The sequence below is a fragment of the Symphodus melops genome (assembly GCF_947650265.1).
Source record: "Symphodus melops genome assembly, chromosome: 13".
NCBI lineage: Eukaryota > Metazoa > Chordata > Actinopteri > Labriformes > Labridae > Symphodus > Symphodus melops.
In genome coordinates this window covers 2,798,510-2,823,139 of record NC_136703.1, presented here as the reverse complement: position 1 = coordinate 2,823,139, position 24,630 = coordinate 2,798,510, and the positions used below count along the sequence as shown (strand labels likewise).

At 41.8% G+C, this 24,630-nt stretch overlaps 2 protein-coding genes across 2 annotated transcripts in view; both read left to right on the top strand.

The window, feature by feature from the left end:
* The window catches only part of LOC306834540 (vitamin D3 receptor A), an 81,040-nt gene extending 66,679 nt beyond the window's left edge, over positions 1 to 14,361 (top strand). Inside the window, exons 8-10 of the mRNA XM_079360520.1 lie at positions 1,208 to 1,359; positions 2,851 to 2,967; positions 4,193 to 14,361. Coding sequence (XP_079216646.1) covers positions 1,208 to 1,359; positions 2,851 to 2,967; positions 4,193 to 4,446 — 523 coding nt within the window. The 3' untranslated portion in view covers positions 4,447 to 14,361. The remainder of the gene's footprint in view (positions 1 to 1,207; positions 1,360 to 2,850; positions 2,968 to 4,192) is intronic.
* A 2,444-nt stretch (positions 14,362 to 16,805) lies between these two features.
* Positions 16,806 to 24,630, top strand: part of hdac7a (histone deacetylase 7a) — a 64,190-nt gene continuing 56,365 nt past the window's right edge. Inside the window, exon 1 of the mRNA XM_079358914.1 lies at positions 16,806 to 17,076. Coding sequence (XP_079215040.1) covers positions 17,025 to 17,076 — 52 coding nt within the window. The 5' untranslated portion in view covers positions 16,806 to 17,024. The remainder of the gene's footprint in view (positions 17,077 to 24,630) is intronic.

The following is a 24,630-nucleotide window of genomic DNA, read 5'->3' as shown; positions in this document are numbered from 1 at the left end:
GTATAATGCTTATCAAGCACATAGGCCCGAAGTACAGTGAATTTTCCTCAGGATTGAATGAAGATGTAAAATTAAAAAAAATAAACAAAAAATCCTCGCTTTTTATATAAAAAGATCATTCAGTGGACTTTTAAAGTGGATAGAACAAATGTCACCTTGGTTTCACAATGTCGCATTTTATGTCTGTGCGTTTGTCTGTGTTTGTGTGCGTCTGTGTGTGTGTGTGTGTGTGTGTGTGTGTGTGTGTGTGTGTGTGTGTGTGTGTGTGCGTGTTTGTAATCAGCCCATCCCTGTCTATTCCATAAATGCAATTATGCAATCATTTGTGATGTGATGTTATTTAATTTCTTTAGCTAAGATTTGTCAAACACTGAATACAACTCTTTGGCCTCTGCTCATCTACAGACCAACAATTACAAACCCTCGTAGTGTAAAACTGGATAAGCACTCAATAAGTCTACCCTGAAATAACAAAAGGAACTCTGAACAAAGCAAGACAAGGATGCGTTGATAACGGAGAGAAAGAAGAGTAACCATCACAGGAAAAAAAAAAGTTGAAGCCATGAGTGTTTTAGTGTTTATCTTAAAGTCACAGCTGCGTCAGTCAGTGTGTGAAGATCCACATCCTGTAACTCTGCACCTTCACGTGTTAACTGCACATTTAAGGTTGCACACCTCTTGTGTTGTTGGCCACTCTGTCCCTACAGTAACCATATAATACAGTTGTTCTGCATGCTTATCATACACACACAATAACAAGAGTGGGTGGGACAAAAAAACAAACCAAAAAAACGTATCAGCTAAGTGGATCTTGTTGAGATTAAAAACATGATGTGTGGGTGTTTGAGTATGTGTTGAGAGTGAGAATGCTGTGATAACAAATTGGTTGTTTATTTCTCCTGTGCCCAGTTTGAAATGTATCTTTGTCCTAATTAAATTGCACCACTTTAATTGTTTAAAAATGTTATTCGCTTTAACTTCATAGTCACTCTGAGTTCTGTTCTGAACAGGCTGTAGCTTTAAATGCAAATGAGCTGGGTTGACCACGCCCCTTTTCTGGAAGGGCGTGTGCCTTGGGCCTTTTTGCACCATGCCAAATTCTTTGAGGTCAGAAGGCAGAACAAACACCCCCCTGGGGGAGGGGTTACTGCCCCCTTTGTGATGTCACAATGGGAAAGTTGACCATGTTTTTTTTGTTTTTTTTTAGAGATCTGACGGCGGAAGACCAGATCGCTCTGTTGAAGTCGAGTGCCATCGAGATCATCATGCTGCGTTCAAACCAGTCGTTCAACCTGGAGGACATGTCCTGGAGCTGCGGGGGACCCGACTTCAAGTACTGCGTCACTGACGTTACAAAGGGTTGGTTTTATTTCCCTGTCTTATAGAAACTGCAGAATCAGAACAGAAACATATGAATGGTGTATTTTGTACACAGTATATCAAAGAATAATTTTTTTTTGATGACACACTCGCCTCTTTTTCCTTCCATACCAAGTGGTTGTGAAGTTTCCTTTAAGGACACTTCACCTCGCACGTTATTGATAGAAACACACTCTGACTGATGACACAGCTGGGATTTTCACCATCTTATATAACAGACTCTCACATGGATCACCCACACACATTTCTTTTTCTATGCACACTTTCACATTACTACGAGGTTTGGACTTCAAGTATTTTCATTGATGCAATGAAAGAGCCACAAGCACACACTCTCGTCTCAGTCCGTCTCACATGTAGGTCAGGAAATGATGCTCTCTGTCCACAATATATAAACACACACACAGATAAAGGAGTCTTCTATGCAGCCTGCTGCTGCTTTAAAGCAACAATATGTCACTGTTTAACCTGAATATAGTTCTTTTAAAGTTGATCTCGTAGTAAAACAGCTTTCAACACGGGGAACGGCGTCTATCCCGCGTCTACAGATCGCGCCCCTCGTGTGCTTTTTGCACTTTGTAAGTTTGGCAGTGGCTTGCAGCTCTCTCGCAAGAAGTGCAAACAGCTAACTTGCTAACTAGCCAGTACTATTTCGATGCGATGGCTGACGCTATCGAAGACACGAGTGTGCAAGCTGTCGTTCGTAACACATGGAGTTGAACGTCAGGCTGTGTCAGTCTCATCGTGCTCTTGTGTTTAGCAGCTTTAAGTGGAGTTATGAGTCAGGTTTGCATGCATGTCGTACACTTCTCTCTACAATAGGCTGTAGACACATGCAGTGTCAAATTTGCACAATCTTGTGATATTACTGTGCTTTGTTAGTGGACGCACCATCCCTCTGCCTGTCGAGCACAAAATGATTTATCTGTATTCAAATGTGCTGCTGTTGTGATTTCGCCCTGGCTAATGGTTTGCCATTCCTGCGATATAAAAAGGGGGTGTTGCTCTGCTGCAGTCTATTATATTGATTTGTAACTCTGGTCGGCTTAAAGATATCCAATCAAATAAGTTTGTGTATTTTGCTGCAGTCCGAGGACTTCAGACACGAACACATCTTGAAGAGTTATCTCTCTTGGAATGGTGGGGGATCTGAACAAGTTATATAAGTCAGGCTTTTTCAAGGATCACCCACACACTGCTTTTTCTATGCACACTTTCACATTACTATGAGGTTTTCACTTCAGGTATTTTCATTAAAGCAGTAAAGCTGCCACAAGCACACACTCACTTCTTGGTACTCGCACAGTCTTGATGCTCTGTGTGTGCAATACACAGAGTGACGATTCTTCTGTGCCGCACGCCGCTGCATAAAGCTTCATTAATGAATTAAAAAGCATGACATGTGTAACCCCGGCTTCGTGCGGGATTGGTTCTACAGTTCTGACGGTATGTTTGTGCTGTCCTCTGCAGCCGGTCACACTCTGGAGCTCTTGGAGCCGCTGGTGAAGTTTCAGGTCGGTCTGAAGAAACTCAACCTGCACGAGGAGGAGCACGTGCTGCTCATGGCCATCTGCCTGCTCTCCCCAGGTACTGCTCGTGTTTGTGTGTTCACAGTGTAGCCACACTCCCAGCTGTGCCATGTTTTTACGAGTCAGATTGTTAGCAGATTGAGTGACTCGCAACACAATGTCAGAAGAATATAAACAGTGCAGTGAAGGGTTTTGTGTTGCTAGATGAACATTATTGTATGATGCAGCCAGTAGTGCATGAAAAAGCTTCTCCTGCATGACAAACGAGTATGAAGTGTCAAAACATAGTAAGTGAGATTCAGTGATTTAAAAAAAAAAAAAAACTGTGAATGATTTAAATGATGCCATTATGCAGATAATCCAGACTCATCACATCTCAACATCTTAAAGATTGTTTGGTTCCCCTGTTGATCAGTAACGGGAATCAGTGAGCCACTGAACTTTTAATTAATTTGACGTTAGACTATTTATATAATGCCTTATGTTCATTATTACACCACTATCAAAGTACAAAAATAAACGCCAGAGATACGTCTGTAACAGAAGTATTCAATCACTGCTCTCAGTGCATTCATGCATACAGTCAGAGGCAGCCTGTGTTGACATTTTCATTGAGTCAAATATGAAAGCTATTCAAACAAAGAGAAAAGAAGGCCATACCACTCCAAAAAAACAACAACATACAGAAAAGATTTACTCTAACTGGCTGTCCAAAGCTTGGTCATTAAAACTGGGGAAAGAATGAGAATTAAAAGAGGAAATATAAATTTAAGCTTTTCCAGGAACCTCTCAAGCTATTTCCTTTTTTTTTTAAGTGCTGATGAAGTCACACTCCCAGATGTTTAAAAAAATCTAAACTCTAAAGTAGCGCACAGTGTGGTATCATCTGAGGGTCTATTAACAGTATCTGCTCTCAACTGCCCTCTCCTCTTCATGCACAAACTCACATGATGTACGTTCACTAAAGGGAATCAACAAACTGTTTAAGTGAATGTCAGGAGGACAATAACAAACAGAAAAGCAGTACAGTGTTTATATTGTGTGCATGAAATCACCATATTAAAATAGTGTTTGCTGTATGATGGCCTGTGACCTGCAAACAAAGACCACAATTACACTCCACTTTACAGTGGCATTGATTTAAAAGACAAAACACTGATGTTCTCTTTCTCTCCCCCCCCCCCCCCCCCCCCCCATGCACCCCTCTGACCCCCCCACCCCACATGCTCTGCACACAACGGTTTTGTTCCCTCCTCTGTATCGTCCCCACTAATCAACGGCAGATCGCCCCGGCGTCCAGGACCACGGCCGCATTGAGCAGCTCCAGGACCACATGTCTGAGACCCTACAGGCCTACATCCGGGTCAACCACCCGGGCGGGCGCCTCCTCTACGCCAAAATGATCCAGAAGCTGGCCGACCTGCGCAGCCTGAACGAGGAGCACTCCAAACAGTACCGCTCGCTCTCCTTCCAGCCCGAGCACAGCATGCAGCTCACCCCGCTGGTGCTGGAGGTGTTCGGCAGCGAGGTGTCATAGCAGAGGAGGAGAAGAAGCTCTTACTTACACACTCATCACACACAGGAGGATTTAACAACCCAAGCCCCCCCACCCCACCCCCCCCATTTCTGCTAAACCTGGACATGTGGGAGAACGAAGGATAATCACCTCTTCATAATCTGCTCATCCTCCTCCTCCTGCTTCTCTTCCTCCTCCTACTCCTCCTCCTCCTCCTCCGCTTCTCTGGACCTCAAGCAGCAGACACCTGGACCTCTGGATTAATGGATTTTAGACACCAGAACATGAACCGGATTTCTGCAGTACTGGGATACCCGGATGATATCTGACCTCTGGATTTGCAAACACAGTACGGCGGTAAACGCCGTTCCATCCAGACCCCCCTCTGTGGAACATCAAACAACACCTTTCTCATCACCACCTCTGAATCCTACCGCTGGACTCCTGCCTTTTTCTTTTTGTTTTTTTTTTTACAGTGATGACAGCTCGACGGGTGTGACTTTCACATCCTTTATACCATCAACCTCATAACATTGTTCCATGTTCACGTCGTCGCGATGACTGACAGGAATAGTCTCCGATTTACTTCTTTTAACCATGCTGACGCGTGTGAGGTTCAGATATACTTCTAGCCATATTACTTCGCCAGTGTTAGATAGCTATAAACATTTACAGATTTTAACAGCAAAGACATCCAAATATATCAAATATCTACTTAACCAGCAAAGAGCAAGCTTCAGAAAAAGGCATGGAAATACTTCAACTTATCGAGTTAAGAGTCTAGCAGGTGCGTCGTCATGCCCTGCGTACCAGTGTTTGTGCAAACTAAGAGAGGCTTCAGACCGCCGGCTGAAGCTCACGTTGGAGTGATGTATCGTAAAAAAAAAAGGGGGGGATAGAAAAGGAGACGTGGAGGAAAAAGAGTAAAGGAGTTAGGATGGATGGAGAGGACATGCTACAGTTAGAGTTCCCTGAGGGGAATTTCACAAAGCAAGAATGTATGTATAATGTTATCTAAATATAAATGATACGTATAAGCTGATATATATATATATATATATAAATATATATATAAAAATATATATTTAAGAGAGTGGTTGCTTCTGAGAAAGCAAACAGTTCTGAGTGTTGTATAATGTAAAAGATAGGAAGGCCCCTCCTCAGCTGTGTGTGTGTGTGTGCGCTCTTTTAAACACACACACGCACACACATTGGAGCGCACTGACAAGTGTGCGAGGAGTTCTTCTGTTTTGGTGATGTGTGTACAGTTTATGAGAATATTGATGGACCACAAGGGGGTGTGTGTACAGGCTCTGACTGAGGGTTTAGTGCAGGGAAGCACTTCTCTGTTGATGTTTTTTGTCGTGTGTGTGTGTGGACCTGTGAAGTTTGTAGACTGACATCCGCAGACACAACGTCACGTTTTTAGCCGATGGTAATTATCCAAATGAAATATTTGTTCGGCTGATTAGATTGCTGCTAAGACAGTTAGAGCTAGATAGTTGGACAGAAGCCAACTACCGGCTGTTGCCTCAGGGAAAAGTTTGTCTGATGTAGTGTACTTGGTGTTTATGGTGTGTGTGGCGTAAGCTTACAATCAGAAGACAGAGATTGTTTTTGAAGCTCTATAGGCATCACTGTGATTTTTAATCAAAACAAAATAACAGCATACGTAAGCTAACGGTGAAACTTTTGTTCAAATGATTACTAAAGATTTTCATTCCTGAGCTTATCTGTTCATATTTAACTCATTTAATAGACAGGTTGCATGAGCATATTTGGACATTATTGTTAAATTTTAAAAAAGGCCCCATCAGAGAGCGTACGTTGAGAGACTTTTTTTTTTTTCCCCTCGTCAAACATTTACATATTATCATCATCATAAGCTTTGTTTCGTTTCAGGGCAAAGAAGCTTTTGTACAGGTGGTAGCACGGCGCAGAAGTGAACAGTATATAAAGCATCTAGTGTGTGTTGAATGAAATCCTTGTGAAGCTCTAAACGGAGAGTTTGTAAACCGAGAGAGAGACTTTTTTATACTTCATATAAAAATCAAGCCTCATACTTTATAGTCACATTTATATCATTTCAACACCAGCCACATAAGCGAGGTTTATAGGATCTTACATTTCAACATCACTACATATCATATCACCTTTCTGTCAACACATTGCATGCTCACCCCTCACGCAGGCCTGGATCACCCCCTTGTGGACAAACTTTGTAAATACCACTTGCTACGTCTGTACATAGTTAGAGATTAATGTAGGCAAAATACGAGAATTATTAGCTATTGATGGCAAGATGCTCTGGAGATACAGCACTATATGCAAATTAGGAGAAGGACTCCTATGTTTTATTCGACTATTATGGACCGAGGTGCAACTCCTGGTAAAATATCTGGCTAGTTCTTGGGCGCCCAGTAGAAGTCTGCTGGATTTGGGTTTGACCAGTTTGGCTTTTTTTTAAAAATCTGACGTTCAGCACATGAGACAAGCATCTGGTCTCAGATCAAGGCTCAGTCCCGATTGTCATCCCTTCCTGCCATGTTAATGTAGCTTCCCCACTTCTTTTGGGGACTAAAGAAACAATCAATTTAATTTAATTAATTGTGTAGCGGCAATTCACATCTCATGCTATGTGAAGACACTTTACAAAAAGCTGCGAAGAAGTAGTCATTCCTCGAAATGCCCCCGACCAAAAATCTGAAGAAAACAAAAAAGAGGACTGACAGTAAACAGTTAAACTAAGAAGTGTGACATTAAAATGGCTACATGTGCAAGGAAGGTTGCCCATATTTTTACAAATAATTATGCAAAATGTTTAGTGGTGTGTAGCCGCTCCAAGGTGAAGATCGAAACACCAAACTCTTGCATCGTCTCGGGTTGCTTTGCCTAAAGAGAGAGAGGTGGGGCAGAGCGGCGATCGGGTTCAGCACACTGTAATCAACTTTGGAAAAGGGGGCACCGCCACACTTGTCGTTATTGTCACTTTTAAAAGAACAAGACGATGCTCGTCCTTACTCTTGCAATGATGACACCCATAAATGTGTTCTGATTGCAAATGCTTTATGTGACTGAACATTCCCAGCGGCTGAGACCCGTGCACGATCTGAACTCAAAACATCAGTCTGAGCGTCTTTGACTCCGCAGCAGGTTTTCACAGGCACCCAACAGCTCAACCAGGAAGTGTCCTCTGCGTCCCCTTCAAGCTTATGGATGTACATCTTTTCTCTCTTTTTCTGAGGTCTATCGATAAGCTTTTGACAATTATACAGTGTACCCATTATATCTTCATTTTGGTGATTTTTTTTTTTTTCACTCAATTTTCTTTTTCTTGATTGTCGATATTAATGCGTGTCAGAGTTTGCTGTCTAGCTAGCGCTTTGCTTTCTGCGCTGGAACGTCGTTTTAAATGAAGCAGAGACGAGCATGGTGGACTCCTGGAGCCTTTTACCAAGTGCAAATGATTGAGAGCCCCTTCCCCCCTTTTTATGGACTGATCTGAAAGGAGTGAATACAGAACCAATGCGTGGCTTCACTCTTTGTTCAGACGAGGAAGACCAGGGGCAACCAGTCACCTTCCTGTTTGTTCATGGAGGAAAACACCTGGAGTTGTAATCTGGTGGGAGGGGAAACTAATCTCTTCATTTTTAACGGAAAGGCAGTCACCAGCTCTGTACAAAAAAAGTAAAGAAAAACAGCTACATCTGCTTTTCCAGAAGCGGGATGTCCAACACAATCAAGTGATCGTGAACTAACACTGCCTCACATGACTGACACAGGATTCAGCCAGTGGCGTTGGCGACAGCATGGGCGTGCCTCTACATCCATCACTCAACCATCTAACCGCCTCCTTTTCTGCAATAGCCAACTACAGCAGGATTACTCTTCATAGCTTTAACTCAGCAGCCACTCAGGCGCTGCTTTTTGGAAGAAAAAAAAATCAAAAAAAACAACAACAACTGTGGTTCACCAAGGGCTGATAGGAGTCGCAGATTTAGCTGCTTCACAATCGGACGTGTCACTTTACTGTGAAAAAGACAATGCAGAAATAGCTCCTCTTTTTTTGCCCCCAGGAAGAAAAGCAAAGTTTGGATTGGACCTCAAGAAGACTGTGTAGATCTGTATAGAGAAATCTTAGGAGAAAAAGTATTTTTAAAACGAGAATTGCCACATGCGGACGTAGTGACGTGCTGTACAGGCGGTGTGTGCAGTGACTGACGATGAGATGTCGCCTCCTAAACCCAAAGTGTGACATTACCTTTCTCACAACTCGGTGTCTTGCATTGCAGCTCTTGGAATTTTTTTTTGTTGTTGTTAAACAATCATCATGTTGTTTAGGAATAGTTTTTGAACTACATAAAAAGGAGACTTCATACTTTTAACTTCAACTTCTACATCATCTGTTTGGACAGGGGGACGACAGGGAGATGCTGCGCACGCTCTTTTTCCGGTTTTCTGCGGGGGTTCCCTTCAGATTAAAAAAGGGCTGCATTTCTTTCCCTTTACATGGAAGTAAATGTGGCTTCATGATAGATCTGCCTCACAACTTGAACACTCAGAGTTGGTGTGAGTTTCATGAGAGGGCCATTAGTGATCAAATAAACCGAAACAAGGCGGCGGTCTCTCCCCTTCTCTCCCCCTCGTCCCCTCAAACCAGGTCAGCAGCTCCACCTCAGTAGCCTTACTTACAAAACCTCTCTCAGCTGGAAACATTTAACAGATACCTCAGTAATCATTTACAGAATGACTTTTTTTACAATAGCCTTTAAGGGAACCAAACATAAACACACAGCATACACTCACAACACAAAACGACGACCCTCTCCTCCGCAGTGTTCTTCATCCTAACGATAAACGTACAGTTGCCAGTTTTTGAAAAGAGGACGGTTGTCCTGTAGAATCCTCTCGCCAGTAGACCAGTCAATATATGAGTGGATCCCAATGGTTCTTGATGTTTCTAACTGTCACTCAGCTCTACTCACTCGATCCTCATCGCTGCCTCATTCTGTGTTTTCTGTCTTTGTCGTCTCTACGAACAGACGCCAAGCTTCGGCGCTGCGTTTTTAACCCAACATACTACCTCTCCCCTTCCGCACATATATACTCTGTGTATGTGTGTGTGCGTGTGTGTGTGTGTGTGTATTAACACACGTTTAGTTGCAGCATGATTGTGTTTACAATTTTAACACTTACTCAGAAGGGTTTTTGTTTATATGTAAAGTATTTTTTTTCCTTTTTAAGGCGGTTCGATTTCAAATGCTGGATGATTTTTTTTTTTTTTTTTTTTACCTCAAATCTCAGTGTAAGAATACAAATCTGTAAAGTCAGTAAAATCAGAGAGAGACCCGGTCAGTGTCATGTCACCACTCAGGTGTGTAAATGCATGATGCTACATTCACATAATGACGACATGGTGTAGGTGTCAAACTCGTTTGTGGGAACACCGACGTCCTGAAGTAGCTTCAGAGTTCAGGTAGCTTTTCTCACCTGACTCGAGCATAAGGAAAATTGAATAACTAACTGAATAAAGTAAAACATCTAAGAGTTTGCTCTTTTGAAGCGGTTGTTGTTCAAAACCAAGTGTATTCACCTGGTTTGAATTCAACAATAGGTGAAACAAACAACAAAATAAGCCCAGAGGGCGAGGGAATTTATTTTAACTCCAGGTTCAGAGTTACAGACTTGCATAAGAAACTGATCCACGCTTATGTCTGACCATTGAAAATGTAGCTAATGGTGCCAGAACGTTAGCTGAGCGAGAGCGGCAACTTCAGAAAAACAATTTATTAAAAACACTTCTTGTGTATTTAAAAAAAAAAAAAGATATGACTTGTTGTTAAGTCAGTTCTGGAGAGCAGAGTGTGTTCACTACAGACCCTGCCAGGCTAGCTGTTTTATGCTAAGCTAAGCTAACCTATTCTCTGTGTTTAGCTTTGTAATAAAGATCGAGGTATGAAAGTGGTTTCGTCAGCAGTTGTAGAATTAGACATTTAAAGACAATAATAATGCTAAATCTACCCGACAGCAGGTTTGGGAATATAGAAAATTATTTTATTATAAGAAATTTTAAGGAGACGTCGGTAGTGCGAGTTCATCTAGCACGTTTTTTGTCAGAAAATCTAAAAAAAAAAAAAAAAAGATAAAATAGTCTGTTATATGAATGTAGCATGAAACTGCAGCGTGCACACTTCAGTGGCAAACAGTGTTAAGATCGTTTGGATTCCTGTGGGACAGGATGCGTCTGGTCCTGCTTCTGGCCGCTCCTCCTTAATTTTGGGAACCACCTTTCAAATATTATTTTTATGACACTACTAAACATACAGCTGTGAGACACTGTCAACAGCTTTGACCAGAAGACAAGTTGGCTTAGCGTATCGCTTATTCTTCTGGAGGTCAGGGTGCTGGACCGGCGCAGCAGCGTCACAATGTTTTAATCGGACCTGAGCGACTACTCTCCGATTTACTCTTTGGACTCTGAGAAGCGCTCTGCCCTTAAAGGAACACTACGTCGTATGTGTGGCCCCTCAGTCTGCTTTGTTTGTGTCCTGTGACTCTCGCTTTTCCTCCAACCTCTAAAAAGGCTTTCTAACATTGGGATCCCATTTTAGATAGTCTAGAGTAGTGTTTTTTTCTGTTCCACAGCTTGCTAAGTCTCACACACACGCTCCAGCTCAACCTCGGCACTTGGCCTTCTTTACTCTGCTTCACTCAGAGTCCTTCACTGGCTCGCTGCTTTCACGAAACCAGGCCTTTTAAAGACATGCTGTGAATGACACGTCAAGCCTTTAGTGATCACTTTTTGTATCTGACTGACTTATGAATCACGTTTCAGCTCACAGCATGTGCAAGTTAACGCTCTGCTCAGTTTGTATCGCAATCAGCTGATGATGAAGACGAGGATGATTGACATTTTTGGGCCGTTATGGAAACATAACAGTTAAATATATAACGTGTCCCTGTAACGTTTTATTAGCGTTTGGAGAAAAAAAGTTTCCATTGAGAAAAAAAGAAAGTGATTTTTTAAAATTTTAATAATGAAATTCATTTGTCTGATGAAGCCATAAAAAAGGTTTATTGGACATTTCTATTTACGTGAAGTGATTCCTGAAATATGAAATTAAAACAATCTGGTGGATTTTAACCACGTTTTCCAAAACATCACATTCGAGTCTGGCCTCAGGAAAAGTTGAGTAGTTATTTTTACATCTTTGGATGAGAAGGTCCGAGCAGTTTGTGGATTGTTAAAGTAGATCGCTTCAGCTGTCAGCAGCGACGAAGGCTGTTTCATCGTCGTTTCATCCTCAGAGGCAAACCAAAAAGTATTCCTATAAAAATATTGATTGGGATTTGGTGATTGACAAAGAAAATAATGAAGACTAAATCAGTTCTTCTTTCTTTGAAAGCACGGGGAGTTGGTGGTGGACCTTTTCTCTGATTGGTTAGTTTGTTTTTGTCATTTTAAGACTGTTGTTGTTTGTTTGACATGCACTCAATACTGAACTGATCAAATCAAAGGTAGACAACCAACCCCTGTAAAGGATACGGTTAAAATCCTCACTTTGAGGAGAACAATGTGATGTCTGTTAAAGTCGACCTCTCGCGAGTAATATTACATTTTTCCAGAAGAACTTGACTTGTTATAGACTGGCACAGTCATGAGTCCTAAAACCCGGAAGTGAGTTAGCTTTGGTTCCTAACTCTAAAAGTCAATGGGGATTTTGAATGGGTTTGTGGTTAGATGCCTGAAATAAGGTCTGTGGTTAACACAAGCTGAAGAGATGTTGACGTTTTGTTAGACGAGATAAACTACGTTAGCTAAGACCCCCGCTTGTGAATTTTAAAGTTTTTACGTGTACTTAAAATGGCGGTTGCTAACGAGTGGCTAAATGAGACTACAGTGGTTGTCATAGAGACATTAAACGTCATCACGCCGGGAACTCTCTCACTAATCGTCACTACAACCTCTAGTCATGTTTTTCACTGCTCTTGTAAATATTAGTCCGATAAACAATCTAGTAAGCTACGGTTTAGCTAGCTTGTCAAAACCGCTGATTAGATCGCTGAAGCATAGCGGTCGTGACGTTGTAATAAACCGACCACGGTGTAGTTAGCTTGTAGCATAACGTTAGCATTTTACTTCTCTCGGCTGCATTAGCTCTTCAAACGTCATTTAAATGATGTTCATTTGTAAAGATGATCCTGCTGAACAAAACAGCTAAACATCAGAAACGTGTGTTTGCCACAGAGTTTATTTTCTGCTATGATCCAAAATCCAATGCAAAAATCCCGTAGGACAATTTTCATAGGAACCACTGGCGCCATTTCTTTCGGGTTGGCCTACAAAAATATGTCATCTCTATACCAGCCTATTGGCCTTGAAGTTTAGATTACAGCTGTCGCTGCTGCCAGCACTGTGGATCTACTGTCACAACTCCAAACCAATTCCAAAGTACAAGTTTCATAATAAAAGCTTGTGTTCAAAAATAAAGGATTTCCTCCTCAAAGGTCAAATGTTTTGACCTTAGGAGAGCGGGTAGACAGGAAGCTGGCTTTTCTTCTGTCCTAACGGATGATTGGCCGTCATTCAGGATTGTTTTTCATCTGTTGCTGTGATTGCATTTCTCTGCTACCTCTTAAAATATGCGCTTGCTCTCACACACACACACACACTTACTGAGAAAGACTGCGCTCACGAGCGAACACACAGACTGACTGAAAAAGACCAACACTGAACACTAAACACACTCAGACGGACACACACAAAACGCACACCTGTGTGCACTTTTCTCTCTCCCTCACCAGCAGTTTTTTGCCAATGATGCACTTGTTGTTTTGTCTCTATGCTCTGCAAAACATGTGACGTCTCAAATGATTTGTTGTCATCATCTCTGTTTGTTTTCTTCTTCTCTTTTTTAAAAAAAAACCTCTAATCTCTGTAGTCACACCTCGGGGTAGCCGGGTGGTTAGAAATAAAACCATGAATTCATCCAGTACAGAAAGAAAGTGTCATGTCTTTTTAAATAAATTTAAAAAAAAAACATAAATGCACATGTTGCTCAGCTCAGTTGTACCTTGGTGTGCCTCAAACCCACAGCCTTATTTTGGGACAATATCAGGGGCTTTAAAGCAGAGTGCAGGACGACTTGTCTTTGTATTTTTGATGTTAAGACGGTTTCATTCAGTTCCATTCACTGTTCTCTTTCTCTCTTCACATCCACACTTTTGTAATTGTCGTCTCGGTATTATGAGTTGGGGGTAGCTTGCTCTCGGGAGGTGCCGCGTCGTCGTTGAATCTGCTGGTCAGTCGTTAATTTCATTCGGCACTTCTATTTATTCTTGATGAATTCAGTGAACGTAAAAACAGTATCTGGTGTTAAAACCGTACTGAATCTTAAACAACAAATTGATTTAGTTGAATTTGTCTTGATTTAAACCTATTTTTTTAAAGATTGACCAGCAGATGGTGACCTCCCATAGCAGGAAGTGTTGTCATCATTAAGAGGACAAAATTAAAACAAACTAAAAGTTGTAGTTGTGTCCCAAGATAAGAACCTCGACTGTCACCCATGCACACCACCATGCAGTAAATCTCACCTGACCTCAGTGCTTCTAGCAGAAACTTGTCTCTTCAACATATACGGTTGCCATGGCAGCGCTGTTGATGGCACCGTCAGCAGCCTTATTGTAAACAAAACAAATAGTATTATACAAACAGAATCTCTCTCTCTCTCTCTCTCTCTCTCTCTCTGTGAACAGAATCACCACCTGTTTATTACGTTGTGTTGCTCTTTTCTTTTTTTTTGCTCTTCTTGTCTTTGAAGTTGATTCATTGTACTTTGATTACATGCATTGTATGTAGTAAAAAAAAAAAAAACTGATAATGTTTTGGGGAAATCACAAATAAAACAGCTGTACATAATGATGCAAAACATCCCCCATGGTCCCGTTTGTTTTCTTTAAAAGTTACAAACTCTTGGATTTTAGAGAATAGGTTTAAAAAAGTTCCCTCTTAGTGTAGAAGACTCCTGCAAATGTTCAGAAACGTTCAGGAGGACAGACCCCTGAAATCCTCCTGATCTGGTTGTTCACTCGTGCACCTCACAGCCAGAGACTATTCCTGCAGGGGGGGGGGGGGGATCTCCTGAGGCATGACCACCGTTTTCACAGATACACTTCTGAAAATATCTAGAAATATTTGAGGAGTACTGTTCTGGATATGCAAACAGGAGGGGGACGAACGCTGCAGTTGCAGACGAAGCAGCAGAGTCCCCTACGTATATCACACTAATGAGAATATTCATCGTCCTATCAACGCTGTGTAGTAGACTGAATGAAAATAACAACAAAAGAGAAGTAAGTTTACGAGAACAGAAAACGTAATGCATCTGTTTAATTACATGCACAGCGATTGCAGCAGTTTTATGCATTCAGTCTATGGTTGTGTACCAGTAAATGTCACCGCCTCGTCCTGTCCCACTAACTCAAGGCGAATTCCCCCCATTACATCCTGCTGCTCCAAACTGCGCAGGAGGAAGTCAGAGTGAAACTATTTGGCTGTTTGCATTCACTAAGGCAGCTCATTCAAAACATTGTGGAGTTTTGTGCAAGAGTGAACACAAGTTGTGTCTCCTAAACTGTGCTTTTAGTTTCTTATATTTAAAAGATAATCTCTTATCTTAAAAGTAAGAGAAACTAAAAGCAGGGTTTAGGAGACACAAAGACACAAAATGTCCATCTTAAAAGAAAGATGTGAGGTGATCACAGCACTGAATACAGAGAAAACTTTCAGGTAAAACACCTTTAATGTACAGATATTAAAATGTTGTTTCTATTCTGGTGCACCTCGACTGAATTTTTAAACTCAGTTCTAATTTTCATCTAAATTAAAAAAAAAAATCTTTGAAATACAAAAATAGTGCCTGGAGAAAAGCACACCTAAACGCTCTGCAGTACAGACCCTCAGGTTTTAATGTGTGATAAACTTAACATGTTCTGCAGAGGAAGTGTATTTCAGCATCTGTACATCTTAACATACACGTGGTTGGTCAGAAGAGGGCGCTAAAATGCTGCTGAAGACGGTCTTCAACAGGACAGTGTGAGTTTCCATTTCAACACAAATCCTTAACATGCTCTGTCATGGTATTAGAAGTCAGGCATTCACTTTCAAGTGAACTCTTCTTTTTTTTAACTGACGGTCCGAGTGGCAACATTTTATGATTTGTATATATTCTTTGATACTCAGGTACCTAAACAGGATATGGATCTTTAAAAGCACATGTACAAAACCGAACTCACTTAAGGAAGGATGTTTGGTGTTCAAATCTCCAAAAACAAATGAAGCTGTTAAATCTCCCGCACCTGAGTGAACTGTTCCACTGTTCTTGAACACGGTGCACATGCACGTCTTTGGTCAAAAGAGGGCGCTAACATCGCGCTCTGATGACCAGCTGGTGGACTGTAAGAAAATAATTAAAATATCTGGATGAGACGACACACAGAAAAGGACTCTGATTTAGAGCTTGATGGCTGCTTAAGAGAAACAAAGAGGATTCTGGGAAGGACTAAACTGCCTTTAACTCGGGTCCACATCCAGATTCATTTGGGAATATATAATCCCTCAGCTCTTTCTGTCTTTGTGGTCTGGTTTGGGAAGATTCCTTCATTGTTTTTTGAAAAGCGTTTGAGACTTAACGGCTAACACGTTTTTGTCGTTGTTTTAACTTCCTCTCTTGTGAAACGTAAAATCCACACATTGGCAGTTTCATTCGTGCACTCTTTATTATCTGACTTTAAACAGTCTTTTAAAGGCTGAAAGGTTCATATTCGGGGTGCGGTCCTCCGTGCGGATGATCCAATTTTGGGGTCTGAGCTATGTCTCCTTTCCTGTGTCCTTCCCCACTTTCTCCATCTACTGCCTTATCTCTAAAATTGGTGAACCCCAAACCTCTTTCTAAGGCCCAACATAACACTTGTTTTCTAATGTGGATTGTTTTAACGATGAGACGGCAGCAGAGACGGACTGTTTGAAAAGATGAACAGGACAGGACAAACGGGCCTTGACATTCAAATAACTCGAAGCTCAGAGGGAACGTCTGATGAATGTACAAATGTAAAAACACTTTGTTAATTTGCTCGTTGTTACACTCCACCATCAGGCGAACAACCAGCCACAGATTAACCCATTAAAAACACACTAATGCTTTAACCAAGTCAAACAAATGGATTTATTTCAATAACACAAACTCAACTAAGACTAACGCGATAAAACACAGCAGACAATCCCTGACTGAGAATCACAGCAGTCCCAGCTCCAAAAGCCTCTCTGCTGAAGCCAGCACACGCCTTTTAAGCACTGAGGCCAGGTGAGCCTTGTTGGGCAATCAGTGGCCACACCTGGACAGGAGACAACAGAAAGAAGAGAGGGAACAAAACAGCATTGTGAACTCTTGTGTTTTCACAAACCTCACCCTCCGAGTCTTAAATGAGCCAGGTCTGTTCACAGGACGGTGACGGAGCGCTCGGCCTGTCTGTGATGGGAGTCATGCAAACAACATTAAGACAATTTCCTTCATGTGACCGTGCAAGAGACGCCTCGAATGCTCCCATCTGTGGCCATTAGGGACGAGACGACACACACGAGACACAGAGGTAGGCCTGAGGAGTTTGTTTTTTTTATTCCTTCCGGTCTTAAAAGACGACCACCTTGTGACATGCACTCAGTTTACTGAGTGTTTCCCTTTGTTTATGTAAGTGACACAGCTCCTCATGCTCGGATGACTCGGCTCTCAGGCTTGACATAAACTACACCCAGGCTGCTGCCATCAACACTTCCACTATACTGCTCACATTGTGGTTTCTATATAATAACTCTGACCACAAAACACATCCTAATGGCTCGCACTGCTCCGTGCTGCTGATTGGCTCGGACAGCTCAGATATGAGGAGAGTTAAAGTCACGGGTGAGAAAGGCGTCTGACACAGTCACATTCCTGTGTAATTACTGCACACAGCTGTGTCGGGAAACGTCGCTAAGAGTGATGTTACAGCATGTCGTAAGACTGCAACAAATCACGACTCTCAGTTTGGGAGAACTGGAAATGAAGTTTACGCCCCTGAAATGGTTTAAAGAGACGCTTGAGACACATTCAGGTTTTCTTCCTCCAATAAATGAAGAGGTCAACTTTTTTTTTTTAGGAAACCCAGCCCTCGTCTTTAAATGTCAGAACCAGTGGGTTTGGAAAAACATACCTTTTCTAAAGGATCTTTAAAAGTAAAACAGGGTCTCCTTCAGACTTTCTGTTTTTGTAAGAATTGAAAAGCTTCTTTAATCCTCGTGAGAAAATATCCCCTGATTTCCAAAACATCACTTCATTTATCTGATCGCAGAAAACGCTTAATATTCAAGCCAACTATGATGTGTCTAAAAGTGAAAGTCAGGATTTTATTGCAATGTAAGAAGTCTACTATTAAAGTGCAGGTTTTTTTATGGTGGCCAAGAAGGCTACTCAGCCTGCAACGGCTCAGTGTACATGAAAAAGACAATTCACACATCGCCTCACACATCTCTCTCTGTTTCGTCGTGGTGTGATGGATGGATCTGCAGTGATTCATGTTTCACAGATTTTGTTCTGTTTGTGTCTTTTTTGATTTTCCATCATTTACACATTTGATTCACTGTTAATGGAGATGTTTGAGCAAGCTTTTTAATGTGTTGCCTTTTTTCCATTTTTGGCTTTGCTTTGGACTTTTGCTTTTTTTTTTTTTATTGCATTGCTTCTAAATTTGCAGATCGTATCTACCAATTCAGTCATTTGTGTTGTTGTCAGGCTGGTTGCCCCTGTCAGCCACCAAACATAGAGCTAGGAAGCAGGAGAAGGAGAGAGACTTGTGTTGCTACTCTACTTTCGGTAGATTAGAGAACAAGGTTTCTGGAGATCTGCTGTTCAGACTGACAAACAGAGGGACTAACACATGAAGTGTAATCTGCAGATTCTGTTAAACTTTTCCATAATTTCATTTATTTATTTATGTTTCATACTTCCCAGAGGGGAAATTCTGGTTTCACACCCCGTTATTGAGAGACATGCTTCTGAAACACACCTCGACCCCAAACTACACACGTGCACAAACACATGCATTCATAGAGCGTGTCAGAGTGGGACTGCTGCACAGAGAGCTCGTTTGGTGGCCATCAAACCAACTTCCATATTTGATCTGCACTTGAGCTTGAACCAGCAACCCTCCGTTTCCCAACCTAAGTCCCTTACAGACTGAACTACTGCTGCGCCCAAACCGTCCTGTGTAAAAGCAAACGAGTGAGAAAACAATCTCAACACCTTAAAGTGCTCAGCAGCTTAAAGTGCAAATCAAAAACGTCCAACAAAAATATCAACCTTTTTTTTTTGTTTTTGTTACGTAAATGAACACCACACATGAGTCCACAGACAGTGATGCATGCACACACTCGGCTATGAATCAAGGAAAAAGAAAAGGGTTATTCTTCTTATAAAAGTGTTCTTTGTCCTGGCTTTTCTTCAGAACGGACCGTTTATGTGTAAAATGTGCCGTCTCTTTAAGTCCTCCTCGGCCGTCTTTAAGTTGAAGTTTTCAGTGTCACTTAAAAAGAAATAAATGCTGACCTTCGTCAGTGTCTATTTTCAGCTGTGGATTAATCCACATTAGAATTTTTCAAGCCCCAGGTCAGTGTTTGTGAGATGGTCCAACCCGAGAAGGGAGTCACCTCCAGTATTTCTTCCTTGTCTCATTTTCACATCACTGTTTCCCAGCGGAGGAGGAGTGTTTCACTCAATAAGAGTCTTGTTCCTCCTGCCAAGACTCCGACATCCACAGCTGTGCCGGCAGACAAATGGAGAAGAAGCTCAGTCTGTGATATTGCATTTATATTTAAGCCTCCTGTTTCTCACAGTTAATCAGGCTTCGACTCGCTGCCGTCTCCTCACAAAACATGTACCTCAGTGTAGCGTACAGCGACTGCCGTGCTGCAGCACTCTCATCCTCTCCATCTTTAAAAATCTGCTCAGTTCAGTAAATCTTTCGCAGCTTCACCTTCAATATTATAGTCAGCTATGGGAAGCTGTTTGAACTGCTTCATTGCGTTGCACGTTTAGGTGCAGCTGCGTTAAGCCACGTTTCCACCCAGCGGTTCAGTTCGGTTCGTCTCGGTACGGCACGCATTTTGTGCCGTTTCCATAGACTGAAGCTGGGAAAGATCCCCAGATAATTTATTAGCGGTGTACACAATGTCGCGCTGCTATTACGTAGCTGACACAGTTACCGGCACTGCCTACCAAATAGGGCACGATTAGCTGTGGAAAACGCAAACAGGATCCAAACCAAACAGTACCAAACTGTACTGATCCATACCGGACCACTTGATTGAAACAAGGCTCTTTAATAGTACAGCAGGCCGTCGCAGACTTGGAGTAACATGTGTGGACGGCTCTGGGTGTCAGGAGACCAGAGTGTTCCTCTTTAATTGTACCATTTTAAAAATGTTCCTTGAGGATGTGGAAGAAGGAGAGCAGCTGGCAGAGGCAGATTGGAGTGCACTAATGCTCCCTTATCGGCTGGGATCATGTTGCGTGGCTCACTGCAGGCCACACTTTTTGTTTCCCATTTACAGACACATTTCTCGTCCACAAGCACAGATTTGGTGGATTTCAAATTTTTCCCTGTTTTGGACGGAACAGTTGAGGACATTTTGGGAGCAGGGACTAGCAAAGGGGCCAGATTCAAACCCAGAGCTGCTGCGACGAGGACCGTGGCCTCTGTACGATTTGGGTGTTTAAAAGAACAATTAGTCTATCTGGCAGGGTTCATCTGCCCTTAGTCTCTCCAACCAACAACCTCACCTTCTTTTTTAGTCCTGTTCGAAGATATCTGCCCAATGCAAGTGACATCAATATATTTCATTTACTCAATTTGAGTCACTCCTGGGTTTTTTTTCAGCATTTAATGCTTCACTTCTGCACTTCATTGTGTAGTTGCTGACTCTTTAATTTAGGGCTGGGTTGTAGTATATTTTTCCTACTTCCTGAAAATACATCTGTTGCATCTTATAGCATACTGTGAAGAGGAGTGGTAGAAGACAGAGTCTTTGTCGCTGATCTTTTGGTTTGCAGAGTTGATTGATGTTTAAAATAAAAACACTAAAAAATGAAGACTCATTAAAACTGATTTTAACGTTATGATAAAATGTCATCATTGGCAAACAATCATGTCAGCGATGTCTCGCTCTCCTTCGCCTTGTCTATACTTTTGTTTTTTTCTGCAGAACTTTATGATAAGGTGGTTCTCTGTTTCTACCATTGACTGTATGGGAAGTAGACGTAACCACCATGACATCCTCATGGTTTTTGGAAAAGCTGGATATTTTGCTTGTCATAATATTTAGCTTTTTAAGTCAGAAATGCAGGTTTGAGGCTCCAGTACTATCACCAATTATGATATAATGGTTGCTCTCTACGTGCTTGCAAAGAAAAAGTCCGACCTCTGGACTACAGGTTGTATTCTGACCCGGTTTATATTTTTTGTCATAAGGACAGGGGGGGTAAAGGGTGGTGTTGTAACAGATGTAGAAGGTGGAGCTAGAAAAAAAGATGGAAGGAAAAAGGACAGAAGGGAGAGGAAAAGAATGAAAGGAGGGGAAGATGACAGGAAGACAAAAAAGTGGATTGTGCATAAAAAAGAGTGAGAGTGAGGAGGGTGGGGTCTTTAATACAAGGAGGATCATGGGGTTACAGAGAGAGAGAGAGGGGACGAGCGAGGCTGCGGTTACACTGCTGACGCACATGTGAAACAAGGAGGGGAGGGAGGGATGGAAAGGAATCTCTGGCAGGGATCACCAAACCTCGAGACGAGGTCAGAAAGCCACTGGCGACATGACGAACACACACACACACACACACAAACACGCACACACATTAGGGTAATAATAATAAGAGTAAATAGTAGTTTAATAGGTGATAATCATCGATGGGGTTATGATCGTGAAAACCACGAGGAGAGGATCTGAGTGGTGAACCCCAAACCTCTTTCTCTCTCTTTCTCTCTCTTGCTCTCTCTCTTTTACACACACACACACACTTAAATACATACTTTTTCTCATGATATGATTTTTTTCTTAAAAAAAGTAATGTTGTCTTTGTGTGTGTGTTTGTGTGTGTGCATTAATGAGCGTGTGTGTTTTGCTGTTTGTGTTTGACAGTTTCAGTGAGTTCTCCTTTTGTGCAGCTTTTCATGTAAAATAACTCACACACTGTTTTACAATGTTTTCTGATAGTCAAACATCATATGTACGATACGAGCACTAGTGTGTGTGTGTGTGTGTGTGTGTGTGTGTGTCTATGAATGCCTGCATGACTCTACAAGTGTTTTTGTTTTTCACGGGTCTGTGAATAAATGCTTGTGATTCGTGCAAGTTAGACAGATCGTCTCTTTGGTATGTATGTTGCTTACGTGTGTGTGAGTGTGTGCGTGTGGTTGCATGCGTATATGAACATATGTGCGCGTGTGTGCGTGTGTGTGTGTGTGTGTTTGCTCTGGCCAGTGGGAGCGTGGGAATGTGGTGAAGGATTTCTGTGGTATTTTTAATGTTTGTTATTAAATATTACCACAAGGGACCATGACCAAACCCCAGACACTCCTCCTCCTTCTCCTCCTCCTTGTCCTCCTTTTTCTTCCCTCCTCCTCCTCCTCCTCCTCCTCCTCCTCCTCCGTCTCTTCAAATAACAATTGAACCAAAAAGACTCGCCACTTGGTTTAAATAAATCTGACACTTTAGAAAAAGGCCAAACAAACTCAGTGAGAACCGCGGCGCGGCGGGGGTAAGAAGTCAAAATAACCAGCGTAACACAAGAAGGCGCTCACAGCAGCAGGTGGAGATTTAAGAGAGCGAATAACAAAGACAACGAGTTCAGTCACAAGTAACTAAATATGGAGTTATTTCTTCAAAACGTGAAAGGTGGAAGTTTATGAAACAAGAAGAGATGAATATTAACTTATTACCTGCTGACCATTAAATTAAATATTGAGTATTTACCCTGAGAATAGTCAAGCATTGCTTCGAAGAGTTTTGTATTTTATTTGAGCCTTTTGTAATTTGATGCGCAGACATTCTTAAAAACGTATCCTGATGTTGACGGCGATATGTCTTTGCACATATGCTTCCTGTTCTTCCACTCCAGCTCGACACACCTGTTTGCACTCATCAGCCTTTCAGCTACCTGGAGCGTTTTTGTCTTTCTTTATTAAACCAGAGGTTAACTATATGCTCTGAGCATCTTCTATCACTGAAGACGGGTTTGTGTAATATTTAGTTGGATTTTTTTCAAACGGCTGAGACGTGGCTTCTGAACGATATGCAGAGGGAATATCAATAGCAAAGCTTTAACTGTCTGACGCCTCTGAAATAAGACCGAGCTGGTTTCCTGGAATCACTTCTACCTGTACCTTTTTATACAAGTCAAGTGTAAGCCTGGAAACCTTCTGTCTCCACGTGTCATTAATCTACTCCAGCTCTGCTTCTTACCCTGGTGGGATGCTGTTACTGATTTTATTTTGACTTCAGATTTAACAACCTTTCTATCCGTCATTTCATCATGTGGGGTGTCTGCTTGATTCAGTCATGTGAGTCACAGAGGGAGTTACGGTAAGTTAAGATACCAGACGTGATCCTGAGTTTGTTCACTTGTAGTCATAAAAGCAGTCGCAGCAGTTTGTGCGGTGATAAGCAGTGTAAGCAGTGTTGTGTTTATCTGATCCTCCCCGATCTTCCTTGTCTCGAACAGATGCCAAACATCTTTCAAAATGGGTTTGTTGAGTCACTCCAGCTGAGAGATCATCGTCTTCTCCTTTTTATGTTTCATCCTTTCATTCCAGACAAGAAAGCCGAGTCACACAGAGGTCTTTAATGGTTTCCCAGAAGTTCAACAACAGTATCATAGATTAGTGAAGCTGTTTGACTGAAACACACATGACTGTGCTCGTACTTATTGCAGGGATTATTGGATTATTACCGTGTGTATGTCCCGACTACTCTGAAGTCAAATCTACAAAAATAAATTTCTAACTCTAATATGTGTTCCTACTCCTACAAATCCCCCCAATGATGAGAAATGTCCATCTTCTGCCTGCTCCACTTTTCAGAAAATGTGTGCTCAAACAGGCCGTTTGGAGATTTTCCCTTCATGACATCACAAAGGGCAGTAGCCCCTCCCCCAGGTGGGTGACACTCCCACAGCTAGGTGTTTGTTCTGCCCTCTGAGTCTGCCTTCTCATCGTAAACAATAGGACATGGAGCCAGAAAGCACCGAGTACACCCGAGCCCTTCCAGAGAGGGGGCGTGGTCAGACACAGCTCATTTACATATTTAAAGCTACAGACACAGAAACAGCCTGTTCTGTTCAGGGCTAAAATTGAGGCATGATCACACACATAGGCATGATCAAACACAGGATCAGAGTGGATTTACGACAAGACACTTCACACATGTTTTGAGGAGCTCTGAGAATTATTAAAACTTGTAAAGAAGGGGGAAAATATGTGTCCTTTAATATCTCTAAAATATGTCCAATAAAGTGTAATGAAGGGCAATAAGGATAATTGATACAAAAATCTCCTTTAGATTTTATGTTAAACTGTTCTTCTTTATAGTTTGTGTCTCAATAGCTCATGTCTTCATTCATAAAGTACACTGGTTCAGTTCTTTTATAACATGTCCATTTTTATTTGCAGAAGGAGGGTTGTGACTGAAGTGTGAAAATCATCTTCTCATATCATAACAATGGATTTCCACCGCGCGTACGTGGTGGTTGGCGATCGGCTGTAGTCTTAGTGGTGTGTTCAAGTGCAACTTTTTGGCGTCTGCTTGGTGTGTCAGAGCCTTAAAGGTGTTTTTGATTATTTTTATCTATAATTCAAACACAAATCCTGTACTGGCATTCTTTTGGGATTTGTGATATTATTTCTCAGAGTATCTTCGATTGGAAACCGTAAAAACCTCTTCAGCTTTGAAAGGAATTCTGAACAGCTCTTCCCTTTCGTTTTCAACATAATTGTAGCATGCAGCATTATGGGATCAGTGGTTAAAAAAAACATGGCAAGTTTGTTTCAGCCTCAGACCGCGCTCCATATTTTTACCACATAATAATAACAGTAATAGTACGGTGAGAATAAAGTCTT